At 44.0% G+C, this 17,781-nt stretch overlaps 1 protein-coding gene across 1 annotated transcript in view; it reads left to right on the top strand.

The window, feature by feature from the left end:
* Positions 1 to 17,781, top strand: part of nrxn1a (neurexin 1a) — a 2,049,839-nt gene that overhangs the window by 821,724 nt on the left and 1,210,334 nt on the right. The window contains exon 8 of the mRNA XM_041177542.1: positions 768 to 929. Coding sequence (XP_041033476.1) covers positions 768 to 929 — 162 coding nt within the window. The remainder of the gene's footprint in view (positions 1 to 767; positions 930 to 17,781) is intronic.

Raw genomic sequence — 17,781 nt, forward strand, 5'->3', positions numbered from 1 at the left:
TCAAGCTGTGGTTTTCGGGGGATCAAGCTAAATGGTGGCTGGCCCTGGGTTCACTGGCTCAGCCAGTTCCTGACCATACACAATGCATGGCATGAAGACGTGGACTGGGAATGTCTGAAATGCTACATCCATACATCTGTTCTTCGTTGCAAGCAATTTTGGTGTCTTACCTTATTTTCAGTTTGCTCTTGCATGTGCACATCAGTTTGTAAGGCCTGAGTGTGCTTTTTACTTCAATTATTTTCCAGCAATTTCTTTTATGCACGTTTCTTTTCTTAACACAAGAAAGAGGAAATATTAAAAAGGGCAATTGCACGATCAAATAAAGCTAGAGCTTTGTTGGTAGTGCTTACAGTGATGGTAATATACTAGTTGTTCCTATTAGCTTATGCTTTGTCTGATGGGATTTATATTTCAATCAGCTGCACGTTTTTAATCTTTTAACGCATATATTGGAAAATCTTACTAATATTTACATTTGACTCAACTAACATACGAAACATCCTACTAACACCGTTTTTGTGTCTGCTAAAAAAATTTTGTTGCATTAGGGAAAATATTAACATAATTTTTCTATTTGGCTAACTTTTTTTCTAAAGTAGTCTAGATCTTTTTTGGGGGGTGGTTATTGGATCAACAGCTGAGAGCACTGAGACTAAACAGACATGAAAATGGGTTGCTGTCTGCAGGCCTTACTCAAGAACCTGAACGAGAGGCTTTTTTCTTTATATGAATATTGCATCTTTTCCTTGTGTTTTGTTATGTAGGTGACAATCTCAGTAGATGGAATACTGACAACAACGGGCTACACTCAGGAGGATTACACCATGCTAGGCTCTGATGACTTTTTCTATGTCGGAGGCAGTCCTAGCACTGCTGATCTTCCAGGTTCACCAGTCAGCAATAATTTTATGGGTTGCCTGAAGGAGGTAGGTTCATTTTTGAATAGCATTATGTAGATGGTGGGGAAATATACTTTTAACCATAGTTTCAAAAGGTTTGTATTCTCCCACCATGGCTTGGTTAACAATGCGCATCCTCCTCCAGTTGGGAGGGAGAAGTGAGAGAAAGGAAAGCCATGAAATACTTGAGGTCCTGGATCACTGGCAAGAAGGATATTTAAAGTAGGGTGAGTTGAATAATATAAATTTTCCCTACCCTTCTCCATACAGCAGTACGACAGAGAACAAACAAAACTCACTTAATTAAGGTAGGCAGAATCAAGTGATGGGCAACTTCTGGATTTCAATTCATGGCATCTAGTTTTAAGGCAAGTTTTCTGTTACTTGTTTACTGATTGTTTCTTGTTTCTATTTTCCCTTCTTAAATATATTTGTCATGAAATTAATATGGAAAAAATGTGATGACTTAATTGGAAATGAGATGAAAAGATAATGTCAAACGTTAAGCTTGGGATTCAGATTGATTAAATTGGAGTCTTTGGCCATAGATGCTATCTGCATAGATTCTTGGTCTATTGTGTATATAAATTTATTACAAACCGTAGAATTATAAATTTTATGACAATTCCAATGCTGTAATCACTGACATTATAGATATGTAAGTGGAGCTTCAATGAATAGAACTGCAACTTTTCTTTACAAAATTATGTTTTTGGCCATGCTATAGCATTAGTAAATGCATCTTTACCTGTAGTCAAAATGTTACAGTTGAATACTATAATTATATAATGAAACCTAGAAATGGTTGGGTGGCGGTCTAGCAAAATAAGAAGAACTGTGCTACTCATAGTTGCTATGCCAAACTAATGCCCAGCAAATTTGATGTATAAACAAAACTCTGCATATGGATACCCTGAGGTTGTATTCTCTGTACAATCATCATTTGGTTCCTTTGCACAAGTCTTTCAAGTTACTCAAGGTGTGACCCATTAATATTGTGATATTTATGTACATATAGACTTTAGCTAAAGATAACAGTGTGAGTTTGTATATTTTTGGCTATATTCCTGCATCAATAATTGACTATGGAAGCGATGGCAATGATGTTGCAATCAGCAGCGAAACAACGCCTCTTGTTGATGATCTCAATGAGTGTTGGGTCTGGTTTTCCCCTTTCCTGATGGCAGTTAAAATCTGGTGCCACATCCAGAGGATTTCTTTGCTGCGGCAGCAGTAATGTCAGCAAGCAGCAAACAACCAATCACATTCACACAGAGCAAACCAGGAAGGATAAACACATAATGTTCTGCATTTTCAATTTACATTTTCAAATAGTGAAATAAATTATTGAGACTGGATTAGGAAAGAAACTAAAACCAAAATAAACTTTTTTTAAAAAAAATGTATATTTATTATTTTAGAAGTAACTGGAAATTTTGTGCCCAAATGGAGAACTTTAACAGTGCACAAATATAAAATTAGCCCCTTAGGGCCAGTGAGGATGTAGCAATTGTGAAGTTAGCATACCATTAAAAACCAAGTTATATCTCATTAAACAGTTTAACTTCTTCAAGAGTTTTTACAATGAGACTAACAATGTGAAAAATGAAGTTCCCATCAATTGAATCGATTTCTTATTGATTGAAGTGTGGGATTTTTTGAGCAGTGCAACCTCTAGAGTAGAATCACTAAAATCAACTTTTGGATTTCTGTGTTATTCTGTGTGAACTCCAGAAGTTACTGACAGTTTCAGTAGAGTAAAGGCAGCAAGCACTGACAGTCTTATTGCTATTAACACTACAAATCCCAGGCCTCAAATTTTTCAAACCAGCTTTGATTGGAGCATTTAAGGAAGTTGATTATTTGGTAATATTCAATCTTGCTTTCTTGTGAATGAATATATACTGATGTGTAATAGTATTTCATTAGAAGAAAAGCACACAATTGGATAGTTTCAGGATTGTACCACTGAAATATTTGCAACTGTGATTTTTAAATTTGATCCACATTGATATTTCACCTCTAGTAGGTTTTAAAATATACTTTTAAATAACACAAAGTGCAAAGTATCTTTGTAACAGGAAATGTCCCAGAATGGAGGTTTTCACCAAAGTAGTTGTTTACAAATCAAGGTCAGTGTAATCTTTATTTTTCAAAAACCGACACCAATGCTCATCTTACAGGTGAACTGTTGCAGTCAATTAAACAGTATATGGTGTGTGCAAGCCAAAGATCGTTTCGAAGCAAAATCTAGCCCTGTTCAAACACTCTCTATTTAAACAAAATTTCAATTACAAGCAAGCCAGCCTGGTCTCCATAAAAAGCATAGGCAGTTATACTTTGGAAATAGTGAATATGAAACAACATTGACCTTTGTACAGGAGGTTAGCACACTGTCCTTTCCCTTCTGGGAGCTGAGTTCAAATTCAGAATAGATTGGTGCAATTAGAAATAAAAGTGCTGAAACACTCAACAGGTCAAACAATATCTGTGGAGAGAGAGACAGACAGAGTTAGCATTTCAGGTCAATTGCCTTCCATCAGAACTGGAATAAATTAAAGATGTAACAGTTTATAAGTGAAAATAAGTGGCAGTGTAGTGTGGGGTAGAGAGAGGGTTGGTGTCATGGAGGAGGGAACAAAAGCAAAGACCTGTGATGGGGCGGAAGGTGAAGCTGGATAGAAGGCCAGCGATAGATGGAGGCGAAGGAGAGATTGCAAAAGATGTCACAAACAAAAGGTCGAAGGGGTGTTGATGGCGGTGATACTAGCTAAAGGGTGTGCTAATGGTAATATTAAGAGTAGAAAGCAGAATGAGCAAGTGACAGATGGCCCTAGTGGGGGTGGGGTGGAGGGAGGGGACATTGTGGGAGAAAAGATCGAAATAGGATAAAAGGTGAGTTTAAAACAATGAATGGAAATAAATTTTTAAAATAATAATAATAGAAATAGATGGGAAAGTATATATATATGAAAATTTAAAAATAAATATTTGAAAAAAGGGGTAAGGATGGAGGAGAGAGTTCATGATCTGAAGTTGTTGAACTCAGTGTTAAGTCCGGAAGGCTGTTAATTGTCTAATTGGAAGATGAGGTGCTGTTCTTCCAGTTTGCGTTGAGCTTCACTGGAACATTGCAGCAGGCCAAGGATGGATATGTGGGCATGAGATCAGGATGATGTGTTGAAATGGCAAGTCACAGGAAGGCCTGGGTCATATTTGCGGACAGACTGAAGGTGTTCCCCAAAGCGGTCACCCAGTCTGCGTTTAGTCTCTCCAATGTAGAGGAGACTGAATTGGGAGCAGTGAATGCAGTAGACCAAATTGAGAGAAGTGCATGTGAAGCGTTGCTTCACTTGAAAGGACTGTTTGGGCCCTTGGATGGTGAGGAGGGGGGAAGTAAAGGAGCATGCGATTACATGGGAAGGTGCTGTGGGAGGGGGTTGAGATATTGGGGGTGATGGAGGAGTGGACCAGGATGTCCCAGAGATACAGTACCTACGGAATGCCGATGGGGGGGTTGGGGTGAAGGGAAGATGTGTTTGGTGATGGCATCATGCTGGAGTTGGTGGAAATGGCAGAGGATGATTCTTTGAATGCAAAGGCTTGTGGGGTGAAAAGTGAGGACAAGGGGTATCCTATCATCGTTCCGGGAGGGAGAGGAAGGTGTGAGGGCAGAGGCGCGGGAGATGGGTCGGACATGGTTGAGAGTCCTGTCAACCACCGTGAGTGGGAAACCTCGGTTAAGGAAGAAGGAAGACATGTCAGAGGAACTGTTTTGGAAAGTGGCATCATCAGAATAGAAGCGATAGAGGCGAAGGAACTGAGAGAATGGAATGGAGTCCTTACAGGAAGCGGAGTGTGAGGAGTTGTCGTTGAAGTAGCTATGGAAGTTAGTGGGCTTGTAATGAATATTGGTGGACAGTCTATCATCAGAATTTAAGACAGAGGGATCAAGGAAGGGAAGGGGTGGAAATTGGAAGCAAAATGAATAAATTGTTCCAGGTCCAGAGGAGAGCATGAAGCAGCACCAAAACAGTCATCAATGTACCGGAGAAAGAGTTGTGGGAGGGGGCCTGAGGAGGACTGGAACAAAGAGTGTTCCACATACCCCATAAAGAGACAAGCATAACTGGGGCCCATGCAGGAACCCATGGTAATTTCAAATTAGCAAGCTGTGACTAATGGAGTTCCGCAAGGATCAGTGCTGGTGCCTCAGCTATTTACAGTCTATATTAATGACTTAGATGAAGAGGGAATGAACAATGTATCTAAGTTTGATGATGATACAAAGTTAGATGGAAAGGTAAGCTGTGGGAAGGACACAGAGAGGCTGGAAAGAGATATCGACAGTGAGTGTGCAACAAGATGGCAAATGGAGCTTAATGTGGGGAAGTGTGAAGATATTCACTTTAATTGTAAGAATAGAAAAGCAGAATATTTTTTTTTAAAGTGTGACACTTGTAAATGTTGATGTTCAGGGAGACTTGGGTGTGCTCATACAAGGAACACAGAAAGTTAGCAAGCAGGTACAGCAAGCAATTAGCAGGCCAAGTGGTATGTTGACCTATACTGCAAAAGGATTGGAGTACAGGAATAGAGAATTCTTGCTACAATTGTACACAACTTTGGTGAGACCACATCTGGAATACGATGTGCAATTTGGTCTCCATATTTAAGGAAGGATATACTTGCATTGGAAGTGGTATGGTGAAGCATCACCAAATTGGTCACTGGGATGAAGGGTTGTCCTATGATGAGAGGCTGAGGACCTATAATCTCTGAGCCTGAAGCTTCTGATCGGCGTGCGGGGGTGGGCTCTGCTCACCAAAGTGTAAAATGACATGTGATGATGTCAGGCGTGTGTAGCAACGTCACCACGCGTCATTCCCATCCTCAGTTCAGCGGGCGCACAGTGGAGTCGGCTGCGCATCTGCCAAACTGTGAAAGGCCATTAATTTGCTAATTAAACTGATTCTCAGGGTTGCCCGTCCAACCTTAAGGTTGGTGGGCAGGCGAAGAGCCCAGGCGGCCTTTGCATTTTTCATAGAACTTCATCCACGGGCAGGATGAGGTTTCATGAAGGTTTTATAACTTTAATAAAAAATTTTAATAAAATTCATAGACATGTCCCAGCTCGTGTGGCACTGTCACGTGAGGAGACATGTCCAAATAATTTTTCCAAATTTTTTTTTCAGGTTTTCACAATTAAATTAAACTCCCTGAGGCTGCTCCATGCCTCAAGCAGATTTCTGCGCTCTATCGTGCACATGCGCGAAAGAGCGCAGGCCCCCAACTCTCCCCCCTCTCCTCGCCCGCACAGGGACCGCTGAGCACTTCTGGGTTGTCATGCTGGGCGAGTCTTAATTGGCCCGCCCACATAAAAGGACAGCATGCAGCCGACCGCGGCCGGTGATCGGCTGCGCGGCCACCCACGCCCGCTCTTGCCCAGTCCGTAAGACGGGGAGAAAATTCTCCTCCTGGAGTTTAGAAGAATGAGAGGCGATTTCATTGAAATATATAAGATTCTGTGTGGGACTTGATCGGATAGACGCTGAGAGGTAGTGTCCACTGGTTGCGGAATCTAAAACAAGGGGTAACAGTGTCAGGATAAGGCACCAATCATTTAGGACTGAGATGAGGAGAACTTACTTGTTCAAGTTCAAGGTTGTGAATCTTTGGAATTCCTTAGTCCAGAGGGCTGTGGATGCTCCATCATTGAATACATTTAAGGCTAGTATAGACAGACTTTTGGTGTCTGAGAATCAAGGAATATGGGGAGTGGGTGGGAAAATAGAGTTGAAGCACAAGATCAGCCATGATCATATTGAATGGTGGAGCAGCCTTGACGGAGTGGTCATGGTCATGGACGTGGTCGACGGAAGGGAGCCTTCAATTAAGCAAGAAGGAAGACATATAGGAAGCACTGGTGCAGAAGGCAGGATCTTCAGAACAAATGTGACTGAGAAATTGGGAGGATGGACTCAAGTTTTAAAGGAAGTAGGGTGATAGGAAGCATAATCAACATAGCAATAGAAGTCAATGGGTTTATGCGGATATTGGTAGATAGCCTATCACCCAAAATAAAGTTAGTGGAGTTGTGGAGGCAAAGGGAAGTTGAAGATGGATCATGTGATCGTGAGGGGGGATGGAAATTAAAAGCAAAATTGATTAAGTTTTCCAGTTTGGAGCAAGAGCAGGAAACAGCGCTGACTAGGAAACATAAAATGTTCCGTATATCCTGTAAGAGGCAGGCATAGCTTAGGGCTATATGGGTTTTCAGTGTGAAACTTTTTTTGGAGGAAGTGATGAGAATGAAAGGAGAACATTCAATGTAAGAACCAAGGAGCTGCATAGCGACTGGTTGGGCCTGTGTTCAATGAAGAGTGGAGGACCCATAGGCTGTCCTGGTGGGGTTGAGATGTAGTACAATTGGACATACATGGTAAAAAGATGATGATCAGCGTCAGGAAACTAAAAGCTATTAAATTGGTAGAGGGTATTGGAATAGTCACAAATGTAGGTAGGATGAGGCTGGATAAGGAGAAAGAAGGTAAATTTGAACTTGGAAGAAATAAGTTCCATAGGGATGATACAGAAGACTTACTGACCAATAAGTTACATTTATTACTGAAATAGAGAAACATGGGAAAATGTACTTTGCAATATTTAAAGCAATGCTCCTAAAATTAAGAAAGTCTTGGGGAGAAATTTGTTTGGACAGACTACATAGACTTACTTTGAGTCAACGGAGCAGGCAGCACCACAGGCCTCTACCTTCATGGCCTAAGCAGTGTTCTTCAATGATATCAGTGAAGTATGCACTGCGGGCCATGCAGGTAACAGCCAGAAGCACTTCCTTCCCTGTTGAATCAATGTAAGTCTGCATAGTGGTGCTGGAACAAGTTCAAAGCAAATTAACGTCTCCCACTTTCCCCCATCGATCTTGAAGTTATGGTGCTATATATAATTTTGTAAATTTACTCACAGCATTCTGTGCTCAAATATTATTTCAATTATCAATAAATTCATCAGCCCAGAAATATGACTGGACAGTTACTCAGGTGTTAAACAATTTCCTAAGCCTCTAATATGCTGGGCAGAAAGTACACGATCATTTGAAGCCAGAAATGCCACATCCACCATGGTGTAAACAAAAAGAGGTAACCAGGTCATATACAAACGAAGGGACATAACACCAGTTCAAAGCTCCCTTTTCAATATTAGTTTGCTCTGATTCAGCTAGTGCCAGCGGCATTCAGGAACTCTCAAGTTTACATGCAGCCTAACAGACAGTCCTTAAAGGGATTGCTATGGGCTGAAACCAGCACAGTAAGATTTTAAAATACGTTTTCCTAATTACTTCTCTGACCCTGCATTAAAAATGCATGAGACACTGCTTGTTACCGCGCTCAGCAATCTCCCCTTGCCTCACAGTCACGACCTCGCCTTTCCTCAAACTGGCCTCTGCCCTCCCGATCCAAGTATCTGCCCCCATCATTCAGCACCAATTCCTACTCAACCATCCCAATCACCACGACTGGTTGATCTTCTGATCACCGCTGCACTCCTGACCGTATTGATGGCCTGCTAGCAACTCTCTTCCCAACCACTTCATTTCCTGGTCCTTTTTACTTACCTGAGCTATTGCAGCAGCCCAATATTTGAGATTTCTTTACTGAAGAACTACTGAATAGATTTTACAGCTTGCCAGATGAATGATTTTGAAGTCTGAGGCCTGATATCATGAGTGCCTAGGGCATATCCACTTAGGTGCGGAAACTGCTCCCAGTTCCGTCTGCATGCCCATTTTTGGTCATGTTCAAATTTCCATGCCAGTGATTTTTTGCTGTTAATAAGTTAGTGCACAAATTATGTTGGTTGGCAAAATTACAGTTAAACCAACATCTAATTGTGCACAAACCATTGGGTAAAATGATTAAATGGGAATTTGGTGATGGGCAGTTCAGTGCTGAGAGGGGTGAAGGCACTAAGTACGTTAACCCAAAAGGCAACAGTAAGCATGTAATAATATAAATAACCTGAATAATTAATTAGTTCTAGGGAGATAAATTTAAATTTAGTTCAGTAGAGGATACCAACATTAAAGGGATTTGAATTGCATTAAATAAAAGTCTGCTATATATAATCTAAAAATCTACTAACTGATTGAATAGCAAATAGGAATAATTGGTTACTAAACTAAAAACATATATATAATGTAAGTAAAATGAAGGGGTAGCTAAGATCCAACGCCTGCAATTCCTAAGTCACGTGGGAACTCCAGCATACTACATGTGCCCTGAACAATCACATGCGCAGGAAGTGGCTCCAGTTGCTTGAACTCAAGCTCAGGGTCTCTGAGCTTGAGAAGTGACTGGTGTCATGGACCAGAATCCTTGGGTCGATGAGTGGGAGTGGGCCCCACTCGCCGACATGTAAAATGACACGTAATGACATCAGGCGTGTGTCCCAATATCACTGCGCCACATTCAGCTCCTCAGTTTGGCGGGCACACACCAGAGTTGGCTGCGTGCCCGCTGAAGTGTCAAAGGCCTATTAAGGCCATTTAAATATCAATTTAAAAAATTAACTGAGCTGCCCATCCAAGCTTAAGGTTGGTGGGCAGGCGAAGGGCCCAGACGGCCTTCGCATTTATTATGAAATCTGATCCACGGGCGAGATGAGACACTGTCACATGAGAGGACATGTCTTAAAATTATTATTTTTTCTTTATTAACATTTTTAAAAATCAAACTAATCTCCCTGAGGCAGGCCCCGACTCAGCCTACAACCCCCGCCCTCACAGGGAGCGCCCTGCCCTTCCAGGTGCGTGTCACGCTGGGCGGGCCTTAATTGGCCCATCCATGTAAAATGACAGCGCGTTGCCGATCGCGGGCAGCGATTGGCTGCACATCCACCCACACCCGCTCCCGCTCCCATCCAACCCCCCCTGATGGGGAGAAAATTCTCCCCATGGTTGCAGTTAAGGGAGACTGCAAATTCCCTAAGCGCATGTTCCTGGAGGTAATTACCACACAGTTACAGAGCATTCAGGAATTAGTAAGTGGTGACCATACGGCAGGGGAGGGAAAGTTTGGCAGTGCAGAAATCCCGTGGGAGTGTGGCACTCTCAAATTGGTTTTCAGGGCTGATTATGAGGTGTTGCCCAGGTAGACTGGAATCAAAAATTGGTACACTGAGTAGTAATTGAATAATAGATGCCCTTCAAAGAGGAGATGGTTTACAGAATTGACACATCCCCAGGAGGAGGGAAGGAAAAACATCCAAATCTGTAGGATAAAAGATATAACAATTAAAAAAAGACAGGAAAAGGCAGCTTATGACAAATGTAAGATTCATATGTAAAATTGGCTAAGGGACAGAAACCAGAATGTAGTATTGAATTATTGTGTTTCAGACCGGAGGGGACTATATAGTGGTGTCTTCAAGGGGTTGGCATTAGAACCACAGCTCTTTTGTTATATATTAATGACCTGAATCTTGGGTATACAGGCCATAATTGCAAATTTTGCAAATGACCTGCAGGGACCAGTCCTTTTTGAGTGGAGGGAATGCCTGATATGGATGCTGGTGATGGAGGCAACCCCACCCCTGCTTGAGGCCTGAACGTGGTTATTTTTTGGGCTTTCCTCTGTACCTGAACTCCTCCCGCCAGCCTGAAAATTGAAGCTGGGGGGGAAACAGCCCTTAAGTGGTCAATAATTGGGCATTTAAAGGCTTCAACTGGGGCAAAGGCGGGTGGGCTGGCCTAAGCCTCGTTCATCCCAGCCTAAAATTGCAGATGAGGTCTGGGCAAGTGGGAACCCAGTGAGAAGGACATCCGAGAAATTTTACAGCCACCCCTTGCCTACAAACATGCCAGCTGGGAATGTAAAATTCCATCCCTGGTGTTGTTCTCCTTAGAGCAGAGAAAATTAAAAGATTTGATAAAGGACAACAGTTTAAGGGAACTGGCAAAAGAGCTAGAGGCAACATGAGGAAGGATTTTTTTTTACAGCACGCTACGATGACCTGGAATGCATTGCTCAACAGAATGGTGGGAACTGATTCAGTAGCAACTTTTAGAAGGTAATTGGGTAAATACTTGAAGGGAAAACATTTGCAAGGTGATGTACAAAAAGCAGGGAATTGGGACTGTTTACGTAGCTTCACTAAAGGTCCGACACAGGCACATTGAGTCAAATGGCCTTGTTGTCTGTTATGCCTTTCTATGATATGTTAGAACCCCAAGTTTGCAGGTGATTTTAAAATTGCATTGAAGTGGAAATTGTGAACAAATTCTATTAATATGTCCATCTCCAGATTAATTTGTAAACCTGTATCATGACATTTGAGAATCTGGTCCCGGTTTCATGACAATAAGTGATATGAAGATGTCATTTTATCATCTTCAGAAACAGTATTATTTTAAACATATCACTACAGTTACATCTCTGCATTTTTGACATCCCATCTTTTCCCTTCTTTTACAACATCACACAAAAGAAAATGCCACCAGACAGATTCAAACAGAACAGGAGAAATTTTAGCATCTGGTATGGGTAGGTTTGGATGCAGGTGAGAGTTAAATGGACCAGAAAATGATAAGTGTGGGATCTAGGATGGCGACCTGCCCCCCAAAAGCTACCAAACGAATAAACTCGCAGTGGCCATTGCTACAGCTGAAAATAGGTATCTCAATGGCTGAGGTGCCCTCAAAAAAGGGCAAGTATTCTTTAGAGATGATGGAGCTACCATGAGGAACAGGCAACATTGTTGCCACAGGGATGACCACTGCTGCTGCGGGTCCCTCCATTGGCCCTGAAGTGCCCTAACAGAAAGACTCCCCTCCCCTCCCAGAACCCACAGAGAGGTGACCAGGTATCACTGGATGGTGTCTCCATGCAGCTCCCCCACCACCCACAGCACCGCCTCCCCCGACACAAAAAGCGAAAAGAGACCCTTAATGGACCACTTAAGTGGCTCAATTAGGCTTCCAGCAGGAGGCCAATCTGCTAACTTTCCCACAACTGATGAAATGGCATGATGGTGGAAAGACTTCAGGCAACCTCCATGTCTTCCTGCATAATTTTGCCTGCTTTCCTGTCTCCCAGCCCTTTCCAAAAGGGCAGGTTAAATTCAGCCCTCAGATGGAGTGTATCCGGGATGTTTTTCTGCACCAATACATTGAGGAACCAACGAGAAAACAGGCCATCCTCGACTGGGTATTGTGTAATGAGAAAGGAGTAATTAGCAATCTAGTTGTGTGAGGCCCCTTGGGGATGAGCGACCATAACATGATAGAATTCTTTATCAAGATGGAGAGTGACGTAGTTGATTCTGAGACTAACGTCCTGAATCTTAATAAAGGAAACTACGATGACAGAGGCGCGAGTTGGCTATGATGAATTGGGAAACATTAGTTAAAAGGATGACGGTGGATAGGCAATGGCAAACAGTCAAAGAGCACATGGGTGAACTACAACAATTGTTTATTTCTGTCTGGTGCAAAAGTAAAACAGGAAAGGTGGCCAAATCATGGGGAATTAGACAACAAGGGAAATTAGAGATAGTATTAGATCCAAGGAAGAGGCAGACAAATTGGCCGGAAAAAACAACAGACCTGAGGATTGAGAGCAGTTTAAAATTCAGCAAAGGAGGACCAAGGGATTGATTAAGAAGGGGAAAATAGAATACAAGAGTAAGCTTGCAGGGAACATAAAAACTGACTGTAAAAGTTTCTATAGCTATGTGAAGAGAAAAAGATTGGTGAAGACAAATGGAGGTCCCTTACAGTCAGAAACAGGGGAATTTATAATGGGGAACAAAGAAATGGCTGACCAACTAAATACATACTTTGGTTCTGTCTTCACAAAGGAGGACACAAATAACATACCAGAAATGTTGGGGGAACACAGGGTTTAGTGAGAGGGAGGAACTGAAATAAATCAGTATTAATAGGGAAATGGTGTTGGGGAAATTGATGGGATTGAAGGCCGATAAATCTCCAGAGCCTGATAATCTACATCCCAGAGTACTTAAGGAAGTGCCCTAGAAATAATGGATGCATTGGTGGTCATCTTCTGAGATTTTATATGCTCTGGAACAGTTCCTACAGATTGGAGGGTAGCTAATGTAACCCCACTTATTAAAAAGGGAGGTGGGGAGAAAACAGAGAATTACAGACCAGTCAGCCTGACATCGGTAGTGGGGAAAATTCTAGAGTCCATTATAAAAAATTTAATAGCTGAGCACTTAGAAAACAGTGGCAGAATCGGATAGAGTCACATGGATTTATGAAAGAGAAATCATGCTTGACAAATCTACTGGGAATTTTTCGAGGATGTAACTAGTAGAGTTGATGAGGGGGATACAGTGGATGTCGTTTGGACTTTCAGAAGACTTTCAGCAAAGTCCCACATAAGAGATTAACATGTAAAATTAAAGTGCATGGGATTGGAGGTAGTGTATTGAGATGGATAGACAACTGTTTGGCAGACAGGAAACAAAGAGTAGGAATAAATGGGTCTTTTTCCGAATGGCAGACAGTGACTAGTGGGGTACCACAGGGACTGGGTGCTGGGACTCCAGTTATTCACAATACATATTAATGACTTAGATGAGGGAACTAGATGTAATATCTCCAAATTTGCAGATGACACAAAGCTGGATGGGAAGGTGAGCTGTGAGGAGGATACAAAGATGCTTCAGTGTGATCTGGGCGAGCTGAGTGAGTGAGAAAATGCATGGCAGATGCAGTATAATGTGGATAAATATGAGGTTATCCACTTTGGTAGCAAAAGCAGGAAAGCAGATTATTATATGAACGGCTATAAATTGAGAGAGGGGAATGTGCAACAAGACCTGGGTGTCCTCGTACACTAGTCGCTGAAGGTAAGCATGCAGGTGCAGCAGGCGGTAAAGAAGGCAAATAGTATGTTGGCCTTCATAGCGAGAGGATTGGAGTACAGGAGCAGGAATGTCTTGCTACAATTGTACAGGGCTTTGGTGAGACTACACCTGGAATATTATGTGCAGTTTTGGTCTCCTTACCTGAGGAAGGATGTAATTGCTATAGAAGGAGTGCAGCGAATATTTACCAGACTGATTCCTGGAATGGTGGGACTGACAAATGAGGAGAGATTGAGTCGGTTAGGATTATATTCTCTAGAGTTCAGAAGAATGAGGGGGGATCTCATAGAAACCTATAAAATTCTAACAGGACTAGACAGGGTAGATGCAGGAAGGATGTTCCTGATGGTGGGGGAGTCCAGAATTAGGGGTCACAGTCTGAGGATACGGGGTAGACCATTTAGGACTGAGATGAGGAGAAATTTCTTCACCCAGAGAGTGGTGAGCCTGTGGAATTCATAACCACAGAAAGTAGTTGAGACCAAAACATTGTATGTTTTTAAGAAGGAGTTAGATATAAATCTTGGGGTGAAAGGGATCAAAGGTTATGGGGAGAAAGTGGGAGCAGGCTATTGCGTTGGATGATCATTCATGATCATAATGAATGGTGGAGCAGGCTCGAAGGGCCGAATGGCCTACTCCTGCTCCTATTTTCTATGTTTCTGTTTAACCTGCATTTCTGGTCTAACTGCAACCAGCCGAGTCTCTTGGACCTTGGGAAATCCAATAGCTGCAAGGACATCCTTGAAAGATTTCCTTGTGGGCTAGAAGGAGCAGAATTGCTTCCTCCTTATCCCAAAGCTCTTGGACCATCAGACTCTCCCACTACTCACGTAATCCATTGACTTGATTGGGCTGTTCGACTGAACTTCTTTTGTGGTATTTCCTGGAGCGTTCCCCACCTGCCTGTCAATCAAGCTGAGTTATGACCTAGGAACCTGCCAATAACAAATGGTGTATGCTATGGAGTTAAATCTCTACAGCATGCGGCCATGAGGGTCATTGCGTTGTTTGTGCTCCGCATGGATTCTTCCACAATGGAGACCATGGCACGCATTCCCTCATGTATCTCCGCCAGATCCTCCTGCACACCCTGCTGGACTTCCAGCATCTGCTGCCTCAGGGATGACTCCAGAGGCACATCATCATCCAGCAACTGAGCATGTTCCTGGACCCCAGGAATCCTCCGACTGCCGGCGCCCTGGGCATTCTCTGCTTCCGTCTGCACCTCAAGAAAGTGTGAAGTGCCCTCACCACTGTGCACCGAGATGCCCTCTGATGATCTAAATCCCACTGAGGTGCTGGTATCTGTGCTGGTGCCTGCCTGGCTGAGAGGGTGTGACACAGCTGCGTTTCTATGGTCGCTGTCCTCTGTGCTGAGCGGCGGGCATTCAGGCTCCTCTCCCCAACAGGCTTCTGGTGAACCTGAAAGGAAGAAAAAGCACGTGTCATCAGTTGAAGTAATAACACTGTTACTGTGCATGCCTGGCACCCGGATTAGGGTGCCCTTGTCTTTCCATTATCATTGGAGATTCCATGTTCGAGGCTCACATCAATATAGAGGCAACAGTAGAATGGTTGCTATTACAGACATTCTGACCTCAGTGCACTGTGTTCTTACCTCCCTGTGCATCCCAACCTCACCAAGGCCAGTTGACCTAGGTACATGGCGCCTCTCCAGCTCCAGGGCCTCCTGCTCATATCTACTTAGGATTAGAAGGTGGGGCGGTCCTCCACCAGGCCGCAACCTCTCTGCATTGTTATGGGACGTCTTCTTCTGAAAGGACAGAGGAACATTGATTTGTCCACCCTGTACCTGCATTGCCAATACAGCCTGGCCAACCCCACCTGAGGAATACCTTGCAGGGCTCAGCCGATTCGTGACCCTGGAGCTGCAAGACACTCATTCCAAGCAGCCAGGACTCACCCCCTTGCCCTGATGCTGCCTCATTGACATTTGCAACTCACACTCTAAGAACCCTGGGGTCCGGGGGTGGGGTGGGGTGGAGGGGGGTGCGCTCCTAACTGCTGTGCTAAGTGACCCATGCCAACATGGTGCTCACACTTACCGATCGCAAGAGATAATTGGACTGTTTACGGCACTGCACCCATGTATGCCTCACCACATCATGGGAGCTCACCCTGGATGCCAAGCATTTTTGGTGAGGTGGGGGGGGTCCTCTTCTTCCATTCTTGGGGACAAGTATATCTCTGCATGCTGCCACCTCCTCTAGGAGGGCAGCAAGACATTTGTTGGAAAAATGCGCGACTGACTGCCATGCCAACCTGCCATCCCGCCTGCTGTGTTCAGCACTGAAGTGCTCCCTTCCGAGGTTCCTCTGAGTCACTGGCAGCCTTTGTGTGGCTGCCGCTGCTGCTTTTGAATCGGCCGCTGACTCACCATTGGACCTGGCAGACATTGAGCTCCCACCCCTTCTTGCTGATGCCACTGTCATGTATTAGGCTGGGCAGGCCTTAATTGGCCCAACCGCGTAAAATGGCGGTGCAGAGCTGATCTCAGTCGGGATCCCAACCGCCCCCGCCCACTCCTGCCAAGCCCGCCTGACGAATGTAAAATCCTGGCCCTAGAGTTGGAGTGGATGTAATGCCCAACATGTTCACTAAAGAGAGCAGTCGTCAGTAATTCCACTATGATGCTTGAACTATGTAGCCAAAATGGGAGAAGTCCTGATAAAACTACGTAATAAAACGGTCAGATTAAAGCTTGATACTGTTCTGGTCACTGGGACACAAAAGAAATATTCAAACACATCAGACTGTGAGGAGGAGAGCTACAGGGTGGAAACATCTCAGATTTGCACAAAGTGGGGGAGTGGGCGGGAAAAAAGTCATTTTACCCACCAGCTGCAATAGCGGGTTTTTGTGCTGTATCGTCCCATTTGCAGCTTATTAATAATGCAGCCACAGGAAACATGTCATCACGTTGGCAGGTGGCCTCTGACTTGCCCGCCACTCCATTACCTCACTGCTTCCTCACGCAGTGCACCATATTTAAAATGCAGCCACGCACATACTTCTCAATGTTTGCAGCCCAGCACTAACCCAGTGAAGACATGACCCCAAAATCCAAGAAGAGTGCAGCCTCTCGATTCAGTGACACATCCCTGGGATGCCTTCTGGAGCTGTGGAGGCCACGATGTCCTCTACGCCCCCTCGGCCACAGGAGGCCCATCAGTCTTAGCACTCAAGCTTGGGTGGCAGTGGCAGAGGTGGTCAGTGCCAATGCTGCACACAAGAGGTCGGCCATCCAGTGCAGAAAATGGATGAATGATCTCATCTATGCTGCCAGGGTAAGGCAACCATCTTTTCACTATAAATTTGTACATTCACAAGGCCATCACACATTCACTGGCATCTCACTCACTGCCAGCTCAAGGAACATCACTCACTCTCTCGCACACACCCTCACATCTCCATCTGACCTCATCTCCTCTAGAGACTGCCTCCTCAGCCCTCACCATCTTGAGGCCACTTGCACAGATCAGCATGTGCCCCCACCTACACCCTGGGATAACCCCCTTCCCCAGTACAGTCCTTGCCCTGCAGTCTCTTAGTTTACCTGAAGCCACTTCCTCCCCCTTCCTCAAACAATCCCTAACCCTGCAGCCATTGAAAAGCCCACCCCGCCTTATGGCTGGTCTGGTAGGTAGAGCCCTGCCCGTGAGCCCCCCTAGAAGTGATGTGGTGCTGCCTGCAAAGCCTGGTGCTGATGACCACGAGTGCTGCTCAAAGCAAGGTAGGCAAACAAACCCTGAATTCCTGAGAAAAATGCAGCTCACCAGGTGCACGTCGCTTACGTACAGTTGTGAAACATTTTGACTTGTAATCATGCCGACACGCTTGGATGACCCAGCCTGGGGGGTCATTCCAGCAAGCAGGGCTTATAATGAGATACAAAAGTATTGAAATTAGGTTCCCAACATGCAGCGGCAGGAATCACAGCCTG

Source organism: Carcharodon carcharias, chromosome 2 (genome assembly GCF_017639515.1).
Source record: "Carcharodon carcharias isolate sCarCar2 chromosome 2, sCarCar2.pri, whole genome shotgun sequence".
Classification (NCBI taxonomy): domain Eukaryota; kingdom Metazoa; phylum Chordata; class Chondrichthyes; order Lamniformes; family Lamnidae; genus Carcharodon; species Carcharodon carcharias.